This window comes from Chamaea fasciata, unplaced genomic scaffold (genome assembly GCF_029207755.1).
Source record: "Chamaea fasciata isolate MVZ Bird 193981 ecotype frontalis unplaced genomic scaffold, bChaFas1.0.hap1 SCAF_16, whole genome shotgun sequence".
NCBI classification, from domain to species: Eukaryota; Metazoa; Chordata; class Aves; order Passeriformes; family Sylviidae; genus Chamaea; species Chamaea fasciata.
In genome coordinates this window covers 5,404,451-5,430,937 of record NW_027094101.1, presented here as the reverse complement: position 1 = coordinate 5,430,937, position 26,487 = coordinate 5,404,451, and the positions used below count along the sequence as shown (strand labels likewise).

Sequence of the window (26,487 nt, the reverse complement as noted above, 5' to 3'; positions counted from 1 at the left end):
CTGATTTTCCATGATTTGTGTGTGCAAAAAAACCCCAGCACCCTACCCCACAATGGAGTAGACAAACATCTAGGAGCTCCCTTATTTTATTACACAGCTGAGAATAGAAGACGACACCAAAACTTACGCTACAAAGCTATTGAAGAAAACCCCAAACCAAGCTTTAACCTAAAGTCACAGAATTTAATTTCAAAGCAATATGCAAACAAACATTGCTTGCTTTCCAAGGCACAGCGGTATAAACACAAAAACTGCAAATGACATATATTTAGTACAAAAATATAAACACTGTTAATCTAAAGGACGAAACAGCACATTTCTTCCCATGTATAAACCATAATTAAAAAGTTTCAGCTTTACTCTCAGTCATGAAATGTCATACAATAAAAATAAGAACTATTCTTTTACTGCCACCTATCATATCCCTATTTTATCAGCATAAATATGAATATTCAAAACATACACTTTGCTGCATTATGAAAGAGAAGTTTGGCTGCTTTTTTTCCTAATAAAACTGGTCATCACATACCTGACTCTGCAAAGTGTGATTTTATCCAGTTTGAAATGCTGTATGAAAGACTGAATGCTTGCTGCATTACATTAGTAACTCTGACATTAAATTATTAAATAATCAAAAAATTAAATTTCTGGGAAAACTTTCCTTCTTTAAACCTTGTATCTGAAAAACCAATGCAAAGTGAATTAAAACATTGTTTTATTGCTAGGATATACAAAGAACTGTTCAAACTGCAAAGAACATAGAATTGTGCCAATTTCACTTTCAAATGAGCCAACTGAATTTACAAAGAAAAAACAATCTTTTTCCAGCTCAGCCTTTCTTAACCAAACAAAAATACAAAGATAATTCAGGTCATACAGACTTCACATCAGTTTCCTAACCAGAATCTCAGCAGTGATTCATAAAGCTGATTCCTTGGCTGACTGAATGTGATGTAGCAGCTGATTACAATAGATGGGTGTTTGATGCTTTTGTACAGCCCCTTCAACTTCTCTCACCAGCAGATCTGGATATAAAATGCTTCCTTCCTTTAAAACTTCTGTAAGACAAAAATATGTTTTATAAATCAGTAGCTGCTTTGTGTTTCTCTGCCCAAGTTCCCTCAAAGTAGCTGAAAGAAAACCTGGAAATTGTTCTACAAGTGATGCAGTGATGGCAACACAATTCCTCCCTCCCCCATTTGCTGAGGTCTGTATTTTGACATTTATGTTCTTCAGCACAGGCTGCTACACTAATAAATTCCAGAGAGCCCCTCCCCTGGGATATGGTCACACCCTGCAGTTGTTGGGCTCTGTGCTCCATATCCTGTTTACCATCTATAAAGTCTCTGGTAGTTCTGCTGCCCTGCTACTTCCCCTGGGGAACACTGGGCAAAGCATTCACTCTGCACACAGGTAAAAGGTCAGAGCTCATCCACTGAAACCCAAAGGAAAGCTCCAGCCTGGCAGGGTTATCCTCTACCTGAACGTGCTGCTTTCATGAACGCTCAAAACAATGATTTAAAAAACATCGTTAAAAATATACTGAAACGACAGAAATTCTTACCTAGGACTGCTTTTTGGAGGTTTTCATCCGGGTCATCGAGATGTACCAACAGTTCTTGGTACAGAAACTCAACATGACCTTCCATTGAGGACTTCACATCACTGTCCTTTAAGCACTTAAACCAATTAGCCAAGGTGTGAGCAGCTGCCAGTCGGACATCACACGAGGCATCATCCAGACGCTTTAAAACCTCTGAAAAGGAGCAATAACCAAAATGCTCTGTGAACAGAGGAGCTGGCTTTTGCATTTGAAAAAAAACAGATTTATTCTGTCAACGTTTAAATTATTTTTTGCATTTCTGATGTATTTTGGCTTTTGAGCATAATAAATATATGTTCTATAAAACATATATTTATGTTTGTGTTAATATTTATTTTATATGTTTTAGGAACATATAAAACACTGTTCCTAAAAGCTCCTTGTTCATTGTTATTGGATGATGCTGTCCAAACATTAATAAAAGACATATACAGAAGTATTTAGATTAACTGAACATTATCTAGCACTCCTAACAAGAAACTACGGATATCTTTACGCATTACAGAACTACAGAGTTTAAGAATTTCTATCCTTTATAAAGCACAGCATTTCTATTAGTTAGATATTAAATTATTAAATAATATGAGTTATTTACATTATTAAATATTACTGTTTCAGTGAATTACTGCACTGCAGACTACATGAATATGCAAGATGCAAAGACATATATACTTTGAGAATTATCTGATCATGTATTTCTCTAAAATAAAAATGTCTGTAGTTGGATTTCTAGTGTGCCATGTAAGAAAAAGTATCAGTTGTTAAGATGCTGAATTAGGGAAAGCCAAATTTATTTGTATGTATAAGAACATAAATCCTGGCACAAAGCATAGTCGTACTTCTGATTCATAGTTTAGCACTTCAACTTCATCCTAAGAGGCATTAGAGCTCCTAGCTCTAACTGGCAATACAAAGACCTAGATTAGAGTTTTCTTGGTTTTTTTTTTTTTTTTTTTTTTTTTTTTTTTTTTTTTTAAAGATAAAACCCAACCCACTACCTATTCAGGTCTATTTATGGTACACTGAAATGGTTTGCTCTTGGCTCTCAAACACAGCACAGAGAACAATGTGACTTCCATTTATACACTGCAGTACTGTTCTGCTCTCACTATACTTAGCACATTATTTCACATAGTCCAAACTCTGAAGCAATGCAGATGAGCTGCTGGCAAGCCCTGCACAAACCAAAGTATTGAGTGAAGTTCCACCTAGTGGTCTGATGGATAATGACGTTGGGAATACTGCTCGGTTCTGCCAAACCCTTAAAAGTTGAGCAAACTGTGGCACTTTGGGTAAAAAAACAAATGTAATTCTTCAACATTGCAATCTTGATTAAAACACCTTCATGCCAAATCTACCAAATCTTTACACATACCTGTGTAAGTGTTCTTAAATTTATCTGCATCAAACTGCCTCCCACAGACTTTCAGAAAAACATCAACAATACGACAAGCCATCAGTCTAGTGATTTTAGAGTCTTCATCCATGGAAGCAATAACTTGGGGCATCAGCCCATCTTTCACTTTTAAGATCTACAGGAAAAGGAACAGAAATAGGAAAAGCATAGAAAAAGTATGCTTAATGTTACAGCACTTACCATTAACTGTGCCAGATACTTGTTCGCTTAGTTAAAAAAATTAGCTATAAACATTACCCTGAAAATCCCTGAAGTTACAGAGCTCTAACTTTGCCTCTTGGAAAATGAAAATCCACCAGTCAATCACCCAGCTCATGAACACTCAGTATACAAGCAGATGAGTTTTATGGAGCTCATATGTATGTTTAAGCTTGTAAAATCTTTAAAACTTCCTCGCCTTTAAGAGAAAATCCCCAAATTGTGGAGCCTCGGAGCAAGGCGGAGCCGAGGGCTCCGCACAGGGACCAGCAGATGGCGCCCGGACTCCGACAGGAAGCGCCGGGCTGGGATGTGTCGGGGGCTCGGAATTTCACTTTATTCCGCGTATTTCACATCACTCATTAAGGAGAAATAGGCATTAAGGCACCGATTCCGAAAAAAATGTTCTGCTAGAACAGTGGTCTCTGACATCAACGTTTCTGTATATGTGAACTCAACCAGTTATGTGTGTTTAAGCACTTTGTTCAATTAAGGTCTGACTGTGAACATTTAATAACATTTAAATTAAATTGATTTTTAAAAATGACCTTGTATTTAACATATTTCCAGTGCACAATTTCCAAATGCTACTTTTGTTAGGAAAGAATCTTCAAAAAACTCCCTCAGATTCAATTAATCCTTAATCAGGGGTGGGTAACATCTCTTCAAGTGCACTCCTTGCTAGCACTCCAGTCTCTATAGATACTCCTCATGTTTCTTTTCAAGTCCTCCTGTCCTTTCTTAGAATCTTTATATGATTTTTTTTTCCCCCTAAATGGACCTGTGGGCTCCAAGGCAACCAGACAACTTGTCTTTGCCACGTGACAGCACAGCACGTCCTGGCTGGCTCCAGTGCTGCTGCACAGGTTCTGCCTGCAGATCCAGTAATGTCAAGCACCCCAAGCACCCAAATTGTTGTGTTCACAGCAGTCAGTACCTTGTGCTACAGAACTGATGATCTGTTGAAAAAAAAACCCTACAAAATTTGATGCTATTCAGTTTTACACCTCAGCATATTGCTGGCCTCAGGTCTCTTATCTGGACGTCATCATCCCCCCACTAGTGATTGTTTCAGTCATTAACATTCAATTACAATTAATGAATTTTATTATGAAACCAGTACGTCCTTCCGAAAATATTATTTGCTCTAAGGATCTTTTTTCCCCTTGCATTTATTTGGCTTTCCTGCCTAAGATTTCGAAGGATGAGAAAGAGAGAATTTACCTCTTTTGGTGAAAGCATTTCACAGTGGATGAGAGCCCAAAGGCACAATACAGCTGTAGCACGGATGGCAGCTGCTGTTCTTCCAGCATGCCACTGCAGATTAGGAGCCAGGATGTCTTTTATCACAGTCTCAAGGTAGCTAGGGAACAGCCTGAAGCCAAAAATAAGAAAGCAAAATAAAGGTTCATGAGAAAGTGATAAAGAGACTGACAGGATGTAAAAGAAAATTTTCTGTCATAGAAACATAGGCAGAAAAGGGAAATAAAAAAGGGTCTGTAAAAAAATAAACAACATCTTATAAGGCAATGTGATTGTAATGCATGTGATAAGCTTTTCACAACTTAATTTTTCTAGATAATATTTAAACAAATACCTAACATTCATAGAAAGGGGAGGCTAGACTTTCTCCCACTTCAGGCAATGACCATGACTCAGTGTTATCTCAGTAAACTACTTACCTTGTCTGTGTCTCACCTTCTCTGCCTGTGCAGTGGAGATAACACCCTGTGCAATGCTGTGAGGATTCATTAATATCTGTGAGGCCCTTTGAGACAGGCCAGTGAAAAGTATTTATAATGTGGGAAGTATGAATGCTATTGATGACACCTGAACTCCTGATACAGCACGGAGCCTACACAGAATATTTCAGCTCTCTTGGCTCAGAAACTTGTCTCCCCCAAAGATGAGAGGGATGTAGGATTTTCTGATGGTGCCAATGCTAATACTAGGGGTTTTTATTACAAACACATAAAACTGTGATGTTTTTGCTGATGCTTTTCCCTCCTCCTCCATTGAATGGGTTGCTATAATGCTAAAATTTGCTGTGAGGGTCAGCAATTACAATAGGAAGGATTCCCTCACACTCATTTAGTTACAGCTCAAACAATCTCAAATTAAAGGGGAAAAAAATATAGATCTGACAATTTAATTAATACTTTGCTGCATCAAAGAGACATTAGTGCTGGCTATGGCTGGTAACAGGCTCAGGTTATCCCCTGTGCCCCTGCCTTCCAGAGCAGCTGGCAGTGTGCAAACAGACTGAACCCAGCCTGACTGTCCCACGGTGTTCAGAGCTCTGTTCAAACTGCAGCTCCCTGAGTGCCAAACAGCACATCCCCACCCTGCTGCTTGATACAAAGGGAACAAGCTCTTGTTGACTTTTCTAGGAGTCCTACACTGCCAGGGTGAATGAGTGGCCCCTTTAGTGATGTGCCAAGACACAGGAGGAACATAACAGGTCCATGTTAACAACTAACAATTACCAGTGAGCACTTTAAAAGGAATCCACGCTGCAGGTAGTCCCTGTTATCCAGGGATTACCTGACTAAAGCACAGGCAGCTGCACTGCCAGGCCTCAGTTATGTGCTGACACACACCTGCAACATGATGGAAACAGATATACCTGGCTGCTGCTTCCCCTTGGCAAGGGGACTCTGAAGAAGTCAGAGATCCATCCACTGCTGCTTCTTGTCAGCAGATGGCACTTAAGTAATAACAAGAAATCTGACATCTCATTAGACACCTCTAAATCTGTAAAATCCTTTAGATGTGGTATTTTAAACACATTTCTGAGCATTGATAATTTCCTGTTAAAAAAGTTGTCAGAAAAAAATGAAACTAATGATCACCATCATTCCAAACCTCCTTTTGGCTCCAAAGCTAAAAGCAGCTCTGTGCTGTCTGTGCTACCTGATCAGTAGCTGCTTCTGTTTTTAATAGAACCTGTTAAACTGCAGAGAGAAAATGATCTGTCAAAACACAAAGGTAAATTCCATCAGCATTATGTTAACTGTGGTGCTGTGCTATTTGTGAGATTGTTTGTTCTAGTGCCTTAAAACAGAATCAGAAAAGCAATATCTGGAAATTATCTGACTCAATCAAGTCAGACTCAAACACAATTAGGTGACCACACAACTGTGTTTGGCATAATAACCCAAAGCCTTCCTATCTAAACTCTGAAAACCATTTCAAGAACTAAACAAATTACTGACAGCAGTGAATGCCACAGTGCAACTGGAACTTACAATTACTACCCCACACTATCTCTCGTTAGCATTAACATTTTATTTTTGCTGTTGCTGATGCAATTAAATTCTCCCTCTTTCCATTTTCAGATCTTATTGTTGAAAATCTGTGTAACTTAATTCTAAAAGTCAGTCATTTCCGGGAAGGGGCACACTCTGTCTGTGCTGTTTGTATTTACAGGGTTGATACATCATTCTCAACTGGTTACAGGAGAAGAAAAATGTGATCTGCAGATATATTAATACCCTGTTGTTACGCAGATGTACAAAGCAGAGCTTGGGTTTGCATTAAAATTGGTTCTACAGAGTTGCATACTTAAACTTTTATTCCATGTTAATTATTTTTATACATTTTTGTTTTGCATTGGTTCCTTTTCTGCTTTTATGACACTGCTGCACTTTGCCTTATATGTTTATGGACTGTTGTGTCTTGGGGCTTTCTGTGTATGTTGTTGTTGTTTCCTTTTTTTTTTTAATTTAACATCCTAAACCCAGGTAATTTGAAATGAAATGGGATTGGCTTTTACAAATCAAAACTTCCAGAAATGTTTTGCAAACAATGCTTCAAACACAAAAACTCTACATTTTACCTCCTACATGAAAACATTTGCTGTGTGCATGGTAAGCAGGATCAAGACTTCAAAGAGGCATTTAGCTGCTTCCAATGCTTTTTAGTCTTGAAGATAAACCTACTGGTAAAATTCATTTGCTTTTGTTGTCAGAGGACTGGTTCAGCTGGACTGAGCCATCCTTCACACAAACAGGTCTGCGACCCTCCCTGGATGTATCTTGTCCTGACAAAGGCCGTTCACTCACACTGCCCTGAGCAAAACAACTTCCAGCACTGCTGTGTTCAGAGCTGCTGTGTGGCCACCATACTCACTCAATTACTTAGAAACATTCTTCTGGTTTTTGCACACTGATAATTTCCCTTTCCGGAGAACTTTTCACCAGTGTTTGTACACTTAGGTTAAATTGATAATGGTAAAAGAGGCCCCCTTTGGCATTGTTATAGATGAGGAGTTTCATAAGCACCTGAGTTATACTTAGATTGTACTTGCAATGCATAAATATTGCCAGGCAACAGGAGACTTAGATCTTCAGTCACAATAATACCTTATCAAACATTTGGTTTAATGCTTTTCAAACATCATGAAATATCTTGGGCATTTTTAAATGGGCATTTATTGGCGTGTTTAACTATTTCCTTACAATGACCACAGGCAAAATTTAGGGATTTAGGAGCTGGCTGTAAGAAAATTAAAAAACAAAAACCAAACAAAACCCAAACAACCCTACCCAATTCTTTTCCAAGAATCTCTCTTTTAGCTTTCAAACAAGTATTCTTTTCAACCACAGCTCTTCATTTTTTTGAGAACTATCCAGATCTGCATGACATTCCTTTTAATTCCCAATAATGGCACTATTCCTAATAGGTAGGAAGACTACAGTGGAGGAAGTCAAGACTTCCATTCATTTTTATATTTTTTTAAATTATTGCACTCTACCCTCCTAATCATTGTTAAAAATTACAGCAAGAAAAATAAGCTGTAGAAGATGGTGAGAAAGTCTGTCTTTTTCCAGCCATGCTCACATGGAGATGGTTACAGGGGTTAAATAACTCACATGTCATTACTTCTTAATGCCACTGGAGTTTTCAAATAGCTGTGTGAAATCAGACCTCCACTTACCCCTGAGAATTGATGGTTTCACTTGCTTTCTGCAGCAACTGGGATAAAACAGTGAAAAGCTTTAACCGCATCTGGGGATCTCTGTTTGGCTGGAGACCCGTCTTCAGAATGAGAATAAAGTCATCCAGAGCTTCACCTATGACAGGACCTAGCAAACAAACAGAAGGCTTTTTTCAGAATACTAGTAAGTTCTATATGGATGTTTCATATGTGCGTGCATTAACATTTTTAATATAAATGGTGTCAAAATAGACCTTAGCCACCCACTCTTGCATGGCAGGTGTTGAGGTGACACTGTATTAGGTGGTGCACAAATCCCCAGCTATGTTGCCACGGGCTCAGGTACCCTCAGTTTTGGCCAGGGCAGCCTGAGGATCAGTTCCCCATGTCTCATTTAGTCAGCCTGCCATAGCTGTACCACATTTGCCCAGAGGAACTGTGGCTGCCCCATCCCTGGAAGTGTCCAAAGCCAAGCTGGATGAAGCTCGGAGTAACCTGGAATAGTGGAAGGTATTCCTGCCCATGGCAGGGAGTTGAAACTTGATGGTCTTTAAAGCTCCTTCCAACCCAAGCCATTCTATCATTTCATGACTCTGGAATGGACCTAGCCATGACACCCCAGAGTTGCTGGGACTGTCAATACCTGAGGGCATTTTGGCTCTTTTTGGAGGATTAATGCTGTTCCCTCATAACCCTGCAAGTCTGAGACTACGCACAAAGCTTTGGTTTTCTTAAACTTAATGAAAAACTACACTGGATCTGGCATGACCCTGACACCTCTGGACACAGCAGCCTTAACTCCACTTTTTTCTTCCTTCAAGTTTTTCCACATGCAGCATTTGAGATGTTCATGACTCCCAGAGGCATAAGAAAGGGCTTGTTTGAAAGGATCAGCTTCAAAACTTGGATAATACAATTACTGCAGCAGCATTCCTTCTCTCTGTTTCAATAGTGCTTATTTTCATCTTATGAGACAATCTAAAATATGACGTATTTTAGAAGCTATTTGAAATAAAAAAATCTCTTCTAAATTAACTCTTTAGTTTGTTAATATTTTCACATCCTATGATAGATTTAAACAACAAACAAACAAAATTTTAAGCTGTTATACCAACATTTTAAGAAGTTATTTCCCCACAACTGAAGGAAATTTGTGCCTTTCTCCTTGATAATGACTAACATCTGCCTGCTTTTAAAGAGGAAGAGTACATAAAGACTGTACACATCCTTTATTCTGCAAGTGTAGAATGCTCTTTCTGCTCTATTTTTGCAATAAACTACTTTCCTTTAGGAACTTCTTCAGCTTTTCATCCTTAAAATGCACATTCCATTCAACTCCACTAACTCGGAAAATCCTTCCAGAGGAGACACAACACTGGTATTTATGATGACAAGAATATTCCTCACACATGGGATGGACAGATTGAAGTATTCAAGATTCCAAAACAAGCTCAATAGCATTTAATAATATCTGGAAATTTAATGTTTAAAATAATAATGAAAAAACCCAAATCTTCACTGTCTAGACTGAAGCAATACAGGGTGTTGAACTGCAGTTTGCTAAATGTCTGTGCCAACAAATAGGTCTTTATTTTCACAGCATTTATTCAAGATTGCTTCATGTGAGTTCTGAGACATTCACAAGATACTACTACTATATCAAACTGATAACAGCAAATTCAACAGATGGAAAATAAACAAAATAAACTACATTGCTAATTTCAGCTTAAGCATACGCTCCTGAAAAACAGTAAAAACTGGGAAATATGAATTGAGTAAAGCTGATTAAATTGATTAAAAACAACATTATGTGTGGGAATGAAAAGAAAGAAAAAAAAACAGCTCTAGGAGCTGCTGTGTCAGACAGAAAACACAGACAATAGCATATTACCAGTGTTGGGTGCAAGCCAAAATGTTTGCCCAGACATTTGATGATTTATTTAGCATTAAGGAAAACAGAGACAACTGTCTAGAAGTCCCTCAGTCATGGAAATGGGAGCACAAATATACAGAAAAGTTGGCCTCTCAAATCTTGCGCTGAAGTAACTTTTTGTTCTTTCCACAGATGAAAACCAAAAAAATTACTTATCCTGGTTGCTGCACAAACCAACAAGCAGTTGCTTCACATAGGTTTGATGGGAGTTTTTTTGCGATTCAAAGATTAAATGTAGAAGATAGATTCCTTTAAAATATACCTGTCCACATCTAACTGTGCAGCAGCCACAGTGATACTTGATGAAGTGACTGTCTCCATTCCCCTTACAACCAACAGAAAGGAAAAAACCAAACAAATAAAAAATAATATTTCATTTTAATAATCTTAAAATGTGTGTCTAGGTGAAAAGCACTGCCTGCCACCATGTCCCTTGCTGCAGAAGGCAGCTGGGGAGCTGTGGCAGAGGAGCGCTCACTGTGCAGGACTGAAGGTGTGAGGTGAGATGTGTGTCACTCACCTCTGCACAGCCACGTGCTGGACAGCAACAGTGAGCAAGTGTCTGTTAGAGAGAGGTCCTCTGAAAGACTAGTGAACAGATGGAATAAAAAGATGGATTTTTGGACACAGGCTACATCAGTGTGTCTCCCCTTTAATCCTCACCTATTTCATTCACTTTTCCTTAAGTGCTTTTAGCATTCTCCCTGCAGCATTTGGGCTGCTTCAACACTTCTTTTGCTTTCCATCATGTTCTTGTGAAGGTTCTGAATATTATACTGTTCATTACAAAGCAGAATCTGTCTGCAGGCTGTGGAGATTCTGACTGGAGGCTTTTAGAAGTAAGTAAGTCGTACCTGAATGGGTTGCGATGACCTCAAACTGCAACACTTCTGGGGAATAGCAGGTCCACCCTTCACGGGACACTGAAACCCACTCCAGCAGCTCAATTATGTGCTGCTTGTAGAGACAATGGAAACTTTCCAATTGCTGCACTTCAGCTAATGAAGACATTGTTTTCTCCACCTGTTAGAACAGAGGCATGATACTTAATTGAAATAATTTAAAAAAACCCCAAACTCCTGTAAAACTCATTCTGTAAGAACAGAAGGGACATGGGAAGATTTTCATAGTTTCTATTAAACAATCAAGGCTGATATTTAATGTCTGTCCTCACAACATCCATTAACTTTCATTTGAAGTGAAACATTTGTCCTGATTTCAAAATGAAATCATCAGGAACACAGCAAACTAACAGCAAAATGAGAGAGTCTCTAATCCATGTGCAGACCTATCCAAAACCCAACCACATCATAAACCAGGCTCTTAGTGGTTTTAAAGATGTAGTGATTTTTCTCCTTAATTTAAGAATGCTTTAAAGCATAAAAATAAGGGGAATTTCTCACAATCCCAAGCCATGGCAGCTTCTAGAAACTATTGCTATTGTAGGTAAGAGAAGACATGGCATTTCCCCTCTTCCCTTTCTCCCCCCAGTTCTAATTATGAAAGATAATAGTAGTAGCTGGGCAGGCTCATTTTGAGTTTCTCAATCTCTGTAGCTTACAAGTACCAAAACTCACTGTTACATCAGAAATATCTTCTTCATATTTAGAGTTAAGACTATTCCATGACACATGCAAATAAAACATGTACAAATGAAACATGTAAAATAACTACTAAATGAATTCCAGACATGAGCATGCTTGCCAAGGATGCCTATATATTCTCCTAATCACTTGCAGCAGATATGTTTCAAAGCAAATGAAAATTTGCTTTTACAGTTCCTGAAGGCTCCTACCAGAAGTATAAAACTTCTCCAAGGAAGAGATTAAAAGCATGCTGGAAGCAGGATCTGTAGTCTTGGTGATTTCAGTAGACTGTGAATCAAGAATGGGGAGCAAGGCTCTGTTAGGAACCTCACTAAGGAATAACATGTGCTGCCAGCAGGGCCAGTTCCAGCAGGGGAAGATGGAGTGCAGCGCTGAGAGTGACATCACTGGACTCCAAGTGCTTCAGTAGAACTACAAATTGTACTCATATTTTTAATATTTTTAAGCTGAACTCAACCACACAAGTTAGCTCAAACATGTCTAGGACTTTTAGACTCTTCCAGACTAATCACTCTCCAGACAAAGATGTTTTTATGGGAGTACCAGATGTGGAGAAAATAAATGAGAATTCGAAGAAAAAAAATAAATAAATCAGGATTTGCTAAGGACAAAGGTTACTCTTAAAGCAGGTTTGCCTGCCTCAAGCACAATAGATTTCTCCTTTATGGAAGCATTCTGCCAGACAGCCAAAACAACTCAGATAAATGAATATTTTACATATAAGCTACTTGTAAATTAATTGGAACATTTTACAGAATGTGTCAGGACAGAAACTATTCCCCATTATTAATCCCACCATTACACACAAGATTTTTTTTTTCCATTGAACAAGAGATACAAAAAAATACATTGTTCACATATGATTTAAAGTGAATTCTGTGGTTTCAAGAATGTAATTAGAAACAATAAAAGAGAATAAATTAAATATGCCAGCAGACCGACACATGTTTTCTCATTAAGCAGTGTCTCACAGTTAAACAAAAATAAATAGCAAAGGTGATTTTCTTCCTCTATTTGAAAGCTAACAGGTTTAATGACACAATATTTTCCTGCTAATATTCAGTGTGCTGAACGAAGAGTCAGGACAGCACAGGGCACTCATCTTTAGGTCACTAGTTAAATCCCTGACAAGCCGAAATCATGACTAACACTCTCCCAACTGATACAGCTTCAGCCTCTCTGGGGCTGTGCCCCACCCTCCTCCTTGTGCTCTGCTGTGCTCAGTGGTGGTCTTGGTCCATTCCCTCAGCCCCAAGCAACCACAAACATGATGGACACAAAGCCAAAAATCAGGTCAGACCTGAGCGTTCCCCACCAGCTCACAGCAGTTGTGGTCTCCACTATCTCAGTGCTTTTCTGTCCCCCTACAGTAAAGCCTGAATTGAAGCTCTATAATGCAAATTTTTGAATAATTTATGTTTATGCTCAAAATCTTTTGAGTCTGAATACAGATTTCTTTTCTGAACAAAAAATTCATACTTGTACAGCAACTGTGATACTTTTGTTCTGCATGTTCCTAAGCCATTTTAACAGGGACTCCTTGCCTTCTCCAAGCTGTACAGCTCACTTTGAAGTTTTGGAATAGTCAGTAACTGGAGAAAAAAAATAAAATTCAAGCCATATTTGTCTTTGTGACAATTTTGAAATATTGCAATTATGTAATCTCACTGCCAGATTTTCTATGTGTCTAGCTGAAAGAAAGGCTAATGAGAAAAAGGATTCTCATCCAAAGTACTGTCAACTTAAAAAATCATCTGGAACTGCAGGAACATCTTAAACCTTTAATAATCTCAGGAGATTAAGTTTTCCGTTTATGAAAATCAGGATTTATCTCCATGAAACTGCTTTCTTGGTAGGAGTATGAAGTTCTAAGGTTTTAAATGGACATTGCTGACTTTATAGACCACTGCAAGGATAAACAGGCAAGATACCATAAAACATTCCAGCTCCATCTGTCTAAGGCTTACCCGGACCGATTTTTTTTTTTTTTTTTTTGTCTAAAAAAACCCTCCAAGGAAACAAACAAAAACTCCAACCCCCCCAAATCCCACTCTCCATAAGACAGATCATCATCCCACCCCTCTATGACCTGTGAAGTCTTTTCAATACTTGTTTCAAGCTTTGCTCCTCTTTATTTCTTTCTGAAGAGCTTTCTTAGAGAACATCTCCTCGGAGGCAGCCTGTCAGCTCTGGGGCCATAAATACTGATGCTGCACAGGCCTTTGGAATACCATGCCTGGGAGCAAGAGGAAAGGAAGTAGAATAGCCACTGCAATTAAGGTGTGTGTTTGAAAAAAGACAACTGGGATAGGTCATAATTGTACTGCATGAGGATGGCTGGCTGATTTATATGAAATTTAGCTCGGGGAAGAAAGAGGAAGAGAAAAATAAGAGGGGTGAGATAATGCTGAACCAAAAAAGCTCATCTATTATCTGGGCATGTACAGCTGTCCTTGATTTTAAAGCATTCCTGTGACATTTAAACTTTTGTTTCTTGTGGGGAGGTAAAAAGGTCAACTACTGTAAAATCAGTCTGATGTTTGGCTAAAGATGAAAAAATCACTATGAAACCATCACATTTTTAAGGCTAGTGGTACTCTTGACCTCTAAGTGAATTGCTCCTTAACGGTCAGAAAATAAATTTCAGTTTATTCCTGCATATAACCGAATATTCACAGTGACTTATATCCACTAAAAAGTAAACATCAACAGTTCAGCCAGCACCACCACCATGCCCAAGGCAGAATCCAGAACAAACATAAAATCTTGGACATTTTCTGTTCCAAAACTTTACCTACAGGTTGTTAATACCCACCCAAATAAAGTGCTCTACTAGGCTCATGGCTGCTCCCACCCAGCTCCAAGATTCCCATGCTCCAGTAATGCACCTCAAGCCATCTATTCTGAAACCTCACCTAAACACACTTACAGAAAAAGAAAATTATAGTTATAACTGCAGCTACAGACCTATACTAGATGCTTTTGACCACAAAATAAAACTGAATTCCAGGGCCTTTTCTGGGACCAGAATGTATTTTAACTCTATGGGCTCTTAATCAAACTTATGAAGAAACATAATTCTCCAGGCTCTGCTGTCCCAAACTGTAAACCCAACTCCAGACTTTATTTTAGTATTAACCATGTACAGTCTGCACTGTCAGAGATGCACAATCTCAGACTAGCCACAAATACTCCCCACAAATAATTACGGCTCTGCTTCCACAAAGTGTCTTATCAATAGACACAGAACACAACAAAATATTAAACCAGCTCATATTTTACCTTTTCTTTAAGGTCCTGAGAAGATGGTATTGCCATTATGGTCACCAAAACTTTCATTAGCTGCAAGCTAATTTGTCTGCAGTCTTCCTGGCACACTTCAATCAATGCTTGTACACAATAAAGCAGCTGCTCCATATAAAAGACCTATTTATTAATAAAAACACATATTTATTATGTTTTCTTAGCAAATATTAGGTTTTTTTTAAAGGAGAGATATGGGAAACGACAGTAATAAAATCTGAGCACTGTATAATCCCTTACATCGATAACATATTGGTAATTCCATGTTAGTTGTTCTAATTACCTATATTCTACTTTTTAGAGAATACAATATAATCTTCCTCCCACACTGTTTGTGTTTACCTTGTCCTGTTAACAATTTAAATGACCCTGCTCTTAATCACACAATGGTTCCACTGGTGAATGGTGAATAAAAACATCAAAGCATTTGGGAGTGCTTGCTAATAGTACTTTCTCTGTCTGAAGTGCAATTTGTTAATTAATAACATATTTGTTACAACTCTTTGAAATATTATTCCATGTTTGACTGTTTTGGATGAACAATGACAGTTAAATACATAAACCAAAAAAACCTGAGCCTTTGCTTTTATCTCAGCCAATTTATCTCATTTGATGCCATATAATTCATGTTATCTTGATCCAACTGATAGCAGTTCAAGTCAATACTGTTGTCAGCTACTTTGCCATGACTTCTATGATAAAGTGCATCAGATATCCATGAAGCTGTCAGGGAACACAAGGAGCCATTGTTACAGATTTAGTCCCCAAAAATAAATCAAGTCTAGGAATAGGTTAGCCATAAGTGTTATTAATCTCATGGACATGGTCAATCCTTAGCTAAACAGTGTCTGTGCAGCATTTGCTGGCTAAAATACAGAGAGATTGTTTTTCAAGACTAAAGGCTGGAACAATTCTGCCAGACTTTCAGCTGCAGATGGATCTGACTCCTGGAGGTAATGCCAAATGGAAGTGGTAAGCTTAAACCTCACAGCAGTTTTGCAGCTATACCTCAGGGAATTGTTATTTGAACAATCAGGTTATAGCGCTTCCACTTATATGAGCTCCTAATCATCACAGGCTTCATGGAGATTAAGGTTAATTCCTGCATCACTGGTACATATTCCATTAGAGAAGAAACCTAATGAGGGAAGAACCTGAAATGTATTTCTTACATTGGCTCAAAAAGACAATTAGGCCAGATTCAGTCTGCACACATGAATAACTGTTTTAAGGGAAGCCTACATCTGACATGAAGTCAGAGTTCCTCAAGGCACAGCACTGGCCCTTTTTTGGTCATCTTAACAGCAGAGGTCTAACAAACTTCTGGTGGAATGAAAGACGGGATTTAAATTGTTGGGAAAACTACAGGGATTCCTCTTGTGCATCTCCAACAGATCTATTTCTACATTTGAACATGGGAAGGAAAAAAATCCTGCAGGTTAAAAAGTATCCATTCCGTGTTTAAGACAATCTCTCATCTCCTTATATAGCAATTGATGGATATTCTTCAAATGCTAAAATAAAAATGGTCTCTTGGCTCAGCCGTTACCTAAGGATACACTTGGAAGTAAATTTCTAATTGATAAAGGTCTTCCTTCTAGACTTTCACTTAAAGAGAAGTAAGCAAGCCCGAAGGTAAGTGGGCTCCTAAATTTACACATAAAGTACTGGTACCTGTCTTTTAAAATGGAAAATAAGAATTCAAAACAAAAACCAGATAACATTAAGAGGGCATCTTGAGAAACCTAACATGCCAATTACAATAGACTATAAAATTTTTTCAGTCATTTTTACTGGTGAGGATTGAAATGCATGATCTTGTTTGGATTGTGAACACAAGGAATTTCAAAACATGGGTTAAACTCTGCCTCAGGACCAGCCAGGGTAGTGCTTTGTCAGTACAACACTTACTAAACAGCTGCTTCTCTCCCTGCCTTGCCTCTTGATTTTCTTACCCCTATATGAAGTCTTTTACAGCAGTTCTCAAACCTGGACCTACATCTGCCGAGAGGATGGACTGTTGGTAAGTTTTTGAAAGCAGCAGATTTGCCCAGGAGACCACAACTCGGCTCATGAAGAATGTTTGTCCTGTTTTGTCTCAGACACATGTCCACAACCATATCCTGAGATAGGTGTGCAAAGGAGGGATAGGAATGGGAGCATTTAGGGAGAGTAAGTGAGAAAGCAGTTTGGACAAAGCCTTTATCCTGCTGTGTGCTCTGCAGCTTTCCTCACCTCTTCAGACCGCTGACAGACTCCAGCCTGTGACAGTGTGTTGCCAAGCTGGGTCACATGAGGCTCTAAGATTTCTTTTGGGCTACCTCGAATCACTGCAGCCAGAACCATCACACAGGATGCTTTGGGTGTCTGCTCAAAGGCTGGGGAGATCAATTTCAAAGACACCTTAGGGCTGACAAACGTTCCAATCAATTCTGCTGCCTTCACACTCTGAAAAAAGAACAGGAACAACTTGAGGATTTCCCTGAAAACACAAAGACTATTCAACATATCATGGCCTTTTTCTTTTTATGATTCCAGCTGTTATTTTAAATGCTTCAGCAGTTGCCTTGTAGGCCTTTCCCACTCACTCAGTAATGATTATATGCATGAAGAAATTTTCTTGACATGTTCAGTAAGCACATAATAAGGCATTGCAAGCAGCCTTCCCCACATGAGACAAACTTCCATGAGAAAGGAGTGCATAGAAACAAAGTGTACAACTTCACTGTAATAAAGTTTCCAATTTAGAGTAAACAGATGTTGCACATTTAGTGGTTTAGCACTTTGTCCCTCAAATGCTGTTCTCAGGCTTGCCCTTAATGTATCACACCCTGTTTATTAAAAGCTGTAGCTATAAAAACCTGAAGGAAGAAATTTTTTTGTTATTGTACTGTACCTTGAAGCTGACATTACAGATCCAGTTAAGTGTGGAAGCAATGCTATGGGGGAACTGCCCACTGCTTTCCATCTTACTACTTTAACTGAAAGGCTGAAATTACTGTGTATTCCCCGTGACGGTGACACCCTTTGATCTCATTCCTGCCTTGCAGACGTATCAGGATGTTGTACTCCACACGAAATACCACCACACCAGGGCTTACTGCCTGACTGATGCCCAAGGTTTACAATCATGTGCATGAATAAAGAAACAATCAACTACTGCAGGACCACCTGTGCAACAGGAACACTTCTTCCAATCCCATGGATTTAATGGTTGCCTATTTCTCCAAAAATGAAAGCTTATCTCCCTTTCTCTATCATTTATAGTCTAGTGATTTAGCTATGACTTTTTTTTTGCACCTAATTAATACTTGAATCATGCTAGTTTTTTTAGTCTCAGGCCCTTCTTTAGGTTCTTATATCCAGCAAGCAGAACACATTCTTCCAGTTTCCCAGAGCAATAGAATTTGTAACTTTAGAGTAAGTTATGTAGATATGTTTTTGTTATACATATGTTCTCTTCCTTGTGTAGAAACAGGAACAGAAGATTTTATCTTAAAATTGTAAAAGCATTTGTACCACCTGTCTTTCTTTTGCTAAATTTATCTCGTGTCTTCAACTGCATCTGTTTTACTGGTTTGTTGATAAAAGCATTGAAAGAATCAACTGTTAGTAAAAAACAAACTAATTATTCCTCACAACCCTCCCACCCTGCATTTTCCAAGCATTAGGTCAAAGATTCAAACACTGAATATGGGTATCACATGGAATAAACATCCTTCAATATATGGTTGGATTATGGAGCAGGGGGAGGTAAGTGAAATTAACTTGAAAGGGCATGACCTGCACATTTTTTTACATTGAATTTGTTGCTCCAAGGCTTTTACACTTTAATCCACTGCTTATAATTTTCAGAGAGATTATTATCAATGCTTCATGGGCTTGGCATACAAACTAAACAGTATTTAAATAACTCTACTATTGGTCCTCATACCAATAGTAGAGGAATACATTTATTTTAACAGATCAGTGAAAGATAATGTGCACATGTTTTTAACATCCATATAAACCTGAGCCTGACCCTTCAGTCATGGGTAATTTCCAGTGACCTAAGGTAAAGCCAACCTTCAGAAGACAGACTGAAGACTGTAAGGTCTTTATTCAGTGTACAACAGCTACTTTAACAGATCAAACTTACATTTTTAACCACTTCACTTTCTTCATCTGAGCACGCTTGGTACAAAGTTCTCAGCAGCAGCTCCATGTGCTGGGTGATGTGATCCTCTGCATGCAGCAGTAATGTGTACAGCAGCTGGGAGGCTTTGACCCTTGTGCTTTCAACCCAGTCTGTCATGTCATGACAGAGGCCTGGGAGGATTTTGGAGAGGTTTCTCGACACGAGTTCCCGACAACCCAGTCCTGGTCGAGTCTCTAGAAGAAACAATAACAACCCAAAAAGAAATATCAAAGGAGAAGCCAATGCATAACAATCCTCAGAGAAGTTTAAAAGCTGCAAGGTAAGAGTTTTGGGTGTCTGCTTCAGCACAGAACAAAATATTCCAAATGCTGCTGAGGAATTTACCTATGCAGGTTGCATTTCTTTAATATACATTCCAGAATTAAAACTCCACACAGCTCTTTCAATATCTATGTATTTATTACTGGATGGTGATTGAGATTTCATGTTTTAAAACGTTTACAGAAGGAGAAGAGAAAGAGAATTGAAATGAATGTGTGTCTTTACCCACTTTGGAAAACACAGCTTAATAATTCCCTTTTAATTTTGAGAGCAACACAAATCCCACGAAAAATAATCTGAAACACACACAGATCCACAGACGAGAGACTTTTGCATGCAAATGCTGAGTCAAATAAAATTTGGATGAGGAAAGAAAGTAAAAGGCACAAACAGTACAGAAGACATGAGCTGCAGCAAAACGGACAATGTCAATTGTGCCCTCTAAAGGAAAAGGTTAAAAGTGTATCTGGCAAATGGAAGGCAGAAAGGGCACGGAACTGTGGCTTGTACAGATGCTGTGTAACAAATCAGGATAGTGTTTAAAAATCACAGCTATTATATAATCTCCTTTCTAAGGCTTTTCCAGGAAAAGCAGCTTACTGAAATGTCTCTTCAGTGTTTCAAAAATTGAATAATACATTTAAAATTATGATAAAGGAGTTGGGGGGGGGGGGAGATATGTTTTTCTTTTCTTAAGACTGAATTTAATTTGTAATGACTTTGTGGAAAGTGAGTTTTTGTGGTTATCTTTTGACTTCAAACAGAACCCAAAAGTTGCAACTATATATTCCCTGTTTCAACAAAGGATGCAGATTTCTGGAGAACTGATAAACTTACCTTTCCCAACAAATACCTACTGTACTGTCCTGGTAATCACCAAATTTACCTGTTAGTTAATTATAAATCACTGAGATTCAGATGAGCAACTTGACCAATATCACAAACATCTAACAAACATCCTGTTCTGTGCTTTACAGATAAAGCTGTGACAGCCCTTTCCAAAAAACAGCAACAAACTTTTCCAGTGATTTTCTTTTCCTACAGTCTACTTTCTTTTCTTAACACTGTATATGTTTATACAAACAAAATCTGAAAAGTTGTTCTTTGACAAGCACGATTTCATAATTGCCACTCACAATGTTCACATGCTGTTTTAAAAAAGAGACATCATTCATTATGAGGTGAGGTGTCAAAATACACCGAATATGTGAGTACATTTTTTATTTCTGAAACAGAGCTCTCCTGTAAATGCTCAGGAAGAAAATGACTGAGCTGTCTCAGGATATTTTCCTGCACTGGCCTGTGTAACTACAAATGCTAAAATGAAAACTGACTAAAGTAAATGGTCTGAGAATACTAGAGGCTTAGAAATACCTATGAAATACCTAACTAGGGAAAAAATAAAATTCAAGCATCAGGACATGAATTGCTGCTTCTTTTGTCAATGGAGGAAACACTTTGGATTATGAAAGCTGACAATGAGTAGCAAGAGGTCAAATAAAGAAATCAACTTGAGACAGCAAATACAGACTGGCATCCTATTTGACCCGAGGCAGAATTTTGTTTGAAGAATTTGGACCATTCTTTATCAGCAATTCCTTCATTTCAGATGTTCAAATGCAGGCATTTATCCCTGTAGCTACTCCTGTCAAAGACTTCCCTGCTATAAACTGTCTGCACCTGTATCCTGAGGCAATGAGTGCTGGGGCTCAGTGCAAGCTGTGCAGTTGCCTGGATGACACCAGGGCTCCCTCTGGTCCCGCTCTGACCTGCAGGATCTGTCACTGGGAGATCAAAGCAGGGCCTCCTATGGCAGCTCCATTAGTCTGACAGCTGGACAAAGCTACTTAAGTAAAAACTCACAGTTGGAAAAAAATATTCCAGTACACTAAAGTCACAAGGAATGGCAACAAAGTACTAAAATGCATCATTATCATATAAAAAAACCCAAACAAAACAAACCCCCCTCCCAAAAAACCAAACCAACCAAATGCTCGTGGAGAGTAAAGAGAAAGGACACATGTAAAACAATCACCCATCCACAGTCTGTGGTAGGACACCACAAAAGGTATACTGGTGTCTCTGATAAAGTTTTGTATCTGTAGGATTAAACAGCCAATCATCCTTTCCTCTGATTTTTCTTCTATTGTCATATCAAGCCTGACTATTAATAAGACATACAACTTGGAAGTAAAGATAAACAGCAGGAAATGACACCTAAAAGTCACCATTAACTTGGGATTCAAGTCCAAAATTATCAGGCCATTTCTTTAAAATATTCTTTAGTTACATGTGGACATATATAAAAATACAGACATGTATGTCACATTCAAGCCTTAACTGCATCATTCTACCAAGAAAATTGCATGAAAATTCAATTTAAAGTGGGGCTGGAATGTTGCCCAAATTCATGAAGTATATTTATTGTGCTAAGAAGATTATTTGGGAGATCACATATCATTTAATTATGAAGTAATTGGTAGATGTCACTTTCTAAAAAGCCCAGCCAAAACAATTTACACACACAAACCCCAACACACACCTAGACAGAACTAACCAAGGTAACCCCATCAGCTCTACAAATGGTAATGTCCTGTTCCAAGGACAATGAAATTGAACCTTTTATGACTTTCTCTACATCAAGTTCATTGCAAAATAAGTGACTGGAGCTCAGACACTCAACTTCATCAGTTGATGTCTGTTAAAAGATTATCTGACTGCCGGGAGAAGAAGTATGTTTCTGCCATGACTAGTGGAAGTAAAAGCGTTCCTTAGCATTTCCAAACCCCTGAGGTAAAATTATACATAAAATAAGGAGGAAAGAAGAAAGGTTGGGAAGGATGACAGATCAACTTGCCTGCCTTCAAAGCTAAACAGTTCTGTCAAACCAGTCACCATTATGAAGAGCTTCCCCTTTCATTCAAGCATTACTGAGTAAAACAACTTTAAAGGAAAAAAAAGAAGTGTAATTTCAAAGAAGAAAGAACTCCGGAACCCACTGTCATGGAAAGGATTTTGCTGCTGGGTATTCTGTGATGTGATTGTCATGTAGGCACAAGTCAAGCATGAACCTGTTCTTTCACACCAAAAGAGTTTTTGTTCAGTTAAATATGAGTATAGAAATCAATAAATGAGCCAGTTAAACTCTCTCTTCCCCCAGCTCCCATATGCATATTTTTAAACATTAACTTTGTGAACTCAAGACAGGAAACAAGCTTCAAGCTACTGCAAACACAGTGTTTGAAAGCCACCTATAAATCATATGGTACTAAAAAGTAAACTACCCATCCTGCATATCTTGGGGGGTTTGTGTATAATAAAGGAAATTACTCAGTTCCCACATTCTTCATGTACACTGGCAGATTTTAGGTAGCATCCCAGTGTCTCACAGAGAAGTCTGAAACAATTTCTTTGCAAATTTTTCTTCCACACTAATTATGTGGATCATTAATGCTGTGACCTGCACTCATTATTCAAGGACTTAGCTCATGGGTTCTTTCCTCCTGCCGTCCTTTCCAGCCATTTCTGTGCCCACTGTGCACCTGGCAAATGTAGAACGTACTGCTGTTTCTGCACCACTGCTTTGCCTTTTTTTCAGCATAGGCAGCCTCATTTACTTTCTCCAAAATGATTTTTTGGATTAACAAAAAAAGAAAAAAAATTAGGGTTACTGAACAATCACTTTTTAAAATTTAAATTTAATAGAAATAATTTTATATATATTTTATACGTGCTACCTCTCTACATTAATATTACATATTGTAATGAATATTACACATCCTGCTCTGCTGTCAGTACTGCACTGCAGCTCTTGGAGATTATTCACAAAGCAAAAACCACTTTCAGTGCAACATTTACCTCCTTTGGGATAATGAGATGGTGAAACACTAAAATCCATCTTATCCTTCAAATCTTCTTCATTCTCTTTCTCCCACTGCAAGCCTATCTTTTCCCAGTAGGTCCAAGCCAGTTTCCTAGATATAAAATAAGAGTTTTATACCACCATGCTCCCAGATAAAAACACTTTTAAATGAGACTTCTGGAAAAGCTGACTACTTGAATTCAGCTGAAAGGATGCGAAACGTTCCTGCCATTTAACCTAGGCACATTGAGACTTCATACTTCTTTTGTACTCAGTGGACAGAGGCCTCTTCTCCCAAGGGATATTTCTGTCTCTGTCCACCCCTGTCTTTGTCTCTCTCACACTTAATTGAATGCTGCATAAAAGGACAGTATAACAAAAGTTACTGAAGATAATGCTAACATTTTCAGTCTAAGAAAAAACAAATAAACAACAGAAGTGTTTTTTTTTACCTCCAAGCAAGACATCTATGAACTTAGGAACATTTCTTTGATATCTATTTAAGGAGGGGGAAAAAAAGACAAAATGTTCCACTTACGTATTTTCAGGAATTTCATCAGTAAAGCTGCCAAGTAACAGAGGGATCAGTTTGTGAAAATATGAGTATCTGTCTCGTAGGTGCAACAACCATTCTCCAATGACAGTTGTTACAGCATGCCGCACCTACAGGGAGACAAAAAAAATCTATTTTAAAGGTGTCAGGAAAAAGAGAGAAAAATATTAAAATCAATATTTGCTTTCAGTATATAAGACATGGTGAAGCATGTCAATACTCTCAGAAGAAATTACAAGAACACAGCATTTTCTTACTTGCAGGAAACATCTTAAGGAACACACAAGGAGTCCCATTCTCATTTTTCACTCCGACTTAGTCAGTCTTAGACTGTTTGCTGCACAAAAGCACAGCTCCGAGAGGAAGACAAGATACAGACCTAGCTCAGAAAACTAAATTCTCATGGGTAATTCCTTCCTGAGAATGTAAGAAATGTACATTTCCCTGGAATTTGTAGCTTTCCAAGCACAGCTCCAGAAGAAAATTTTCTCTGTTCACTACAAAGGAAAGATTAATTTTAAAATTGCTGCTTTAATTGCATCTTATAAAGGGTCCCATACCATGTTTGTTAAGCATCTGAAAAGGCCAGAGAATCAAGGCCCAGAGAGATGTGACAGAGAATTTAAGACAGAACTGAAGGCACCCATTAGAACAAAAAGGCACCTATGGTGCTGTATTTTGGATTTAGTGTGAGAACAATGCTGATAACACACTGATGTTTACTTGTTGCTAGGCAGAGTTTACCTTAAGTCAAGGACTTTTGGGTGTCTCGAGCTCTGCTAGTGAGGAGCTGCACAAACAGCTGAGGGAGCAATGCCAGGACAGGTGACATGAGCTGGGAGTGAGCAAGGGGCTGTGTGGTCCTTAATTTCCATCTGGGATTAAACCATAATGGACATATTTACAGATCTCAGCTGAATGTAAGACAGCTGAAAATGGGGGAAGCAGGGAGGGAAACACCAAGACACACACCCAATGGGGATGGGTTTTAAACAGATTTAAAATAAATGCCAAGAAAAAGAAGGATGAAAAGCACACCTTGGGAATCTCATCAAATAATCTCTGGGCCAGATGAGACAGGACATCATCCACGGACTTTCCATTCCCAAACTGTATCACTGCTCCAGTTGCCTGAATCACATCAACACGGACTCTGTAGTGTTGGTGGGAGATTGTCTGCATTAGGGGTTTTATCAGAGACTCTGATTGCATGTGGAAGTGCTCTGTTAGGGCAGAAAGACAGAAACACCAACCATGTGAGTTGCCACAGTGGGCAGGATCCCTGTCCATGGTAGAGGGGTGGAACTAGATGATCTCGAAGGCGTCTTCAATCCCAAACCACTCTCTGATTCTATGTAGCATGGATATGTCCATGACACCCAAGTTGTTGGGGCCAGCAGTACAAGATGATTTTGGATGGACTAGTGCATTTGCAGGGGAGAGCTCAATGCTGTTCCGTAATTCTATTTCTTTCTCTATGTGGGTGATAGATCTGGAGCAACATGATTTTTGTCCCTCTATGAACAGCAGCCTGACTAATGTTGCTGTGTTTAAGTAGCAGGCAGCTTTAACTTTATACAGTATCAGAGCTGAACACTGCCCACATACCCTCCCCTAGCCCCTCCTCCTGCTACTACCCACATGTAACAGCTCAGCCTACACTCTTGGCATGGTTTCTTCTCCAACAGATCCTCCAAACCCTGCAAAGCACACCTGTGAGGGTGTGTGCGACCTCTCACCTCTCTCCTGCCTGCATCCCTGTGCCCTCCTGGCGTCCCTTCCTCTGCCCCCATCACATCGCCCCAGCGCTGCCCATCCCTCAGCCCCACCTGGCACGGCCCGGGCGCAGGCCGCGGCACACCGGCAGCTCTCCCGCCTGACCTCGGCATAGTGGTCGAGGAGGGTGGCCTGGAGGACGCGGGCGATGTCGCCGAGGTAGGGGGCCATGGAGGCGCCGCAGCGCTGCAGCAGGAGGCTCAGCAGCTGCACCAGGCCGAGCCGCAGCTCCTCGCTGGGCTCCGCGCCCTGCGGCGGGCACAGCCGCTGCGCCAGGGCCGGCAGGAGCACGGGCAGCGCCTCGCAGGGCCGCTGGCCGTGGGCGAGCCCGTGGCGGAGCAGCTGCAGGGCGAGCTCCCGGCACCGCTCCGCCGCGTCCCCCGCCAGGCACCGCGACAGCGGCCGCAGCAGCCGCGCCGCGAACACCTCCTGCAGCACCGCGCCCGGCAGCGCCCGGCCCTGCAGCTGGGCGCGGATGTCCTCCAGCGCCCGCAGCCGCGCCGCCCGGCCGCAGTCGGGCTGCTGGAGAAGGCTGAGGGGCCGCGCCAGCGCCTGCGACAGCTCGGCCGCGTCCCCGGCCGCCGCCTCGGCCGCCGCCATGATCCGGCACCGCGCGGCCGCCGCGTCGCCAGGGACGCGCGGGGCGTTCGCGACGGCGTGAGCGCGCTTTACGGCCGTGCCGGCAGTGCGCGGGGATAGCGCAGAGAGGAGCAGGGACAGGGACAGGGGACTGGGAATGGGATAGGGACAGGGAGTGGGACAGGAACGGGGACAGGGGCAGGGACAGGGATAGGGACAGGGACAGGGAGTGGAACAGGAACGGGGACAGGGGCAGGG

The 26,487-nt window shown here is 39.9% G+C and overlaps 1 protein-coding gene across 1 annotated transcript; it reads right to left on the bottom strand.

The window, feature by feature from the left end:
- Window positions 1-162: 162 nt before the first annotated feature.
- DNAAF5 (dynein axonemal assembly factor 5) lies at window positions 163-26,250 on the bottom strand. The gene is made up of 13 exons (XM_066198290.1): window positions 25,704-26,250; window positions 24,913-25,097; window positions 23,860-23,984; window positions 23,318-23,433; window positions 19,139-19,371; window positions 17,236-17,448; window positions 14,980-15,123; window positions 10,945-11,113; window positions 8,158-8,305; window positions 4,443-4,593; window positions 2,979-3,135; window positions 1,565-1,756; window positions 163-1,058 (listed from the first exon to the last, which is right to left on the bottom strand). The coding sequence occupies exons 1-13, from the start codon at window positions 26,248-26,250 to the stop codon at window positions 919-921; spliced, it is 2,520 nt and encodes an 839-aa protein (XP_066054387.1). The 3' UTR covers window positions 163-918.
- Between the last annotated feature and the right edge of the window lie 237 nt (window positions 26,251-26,487).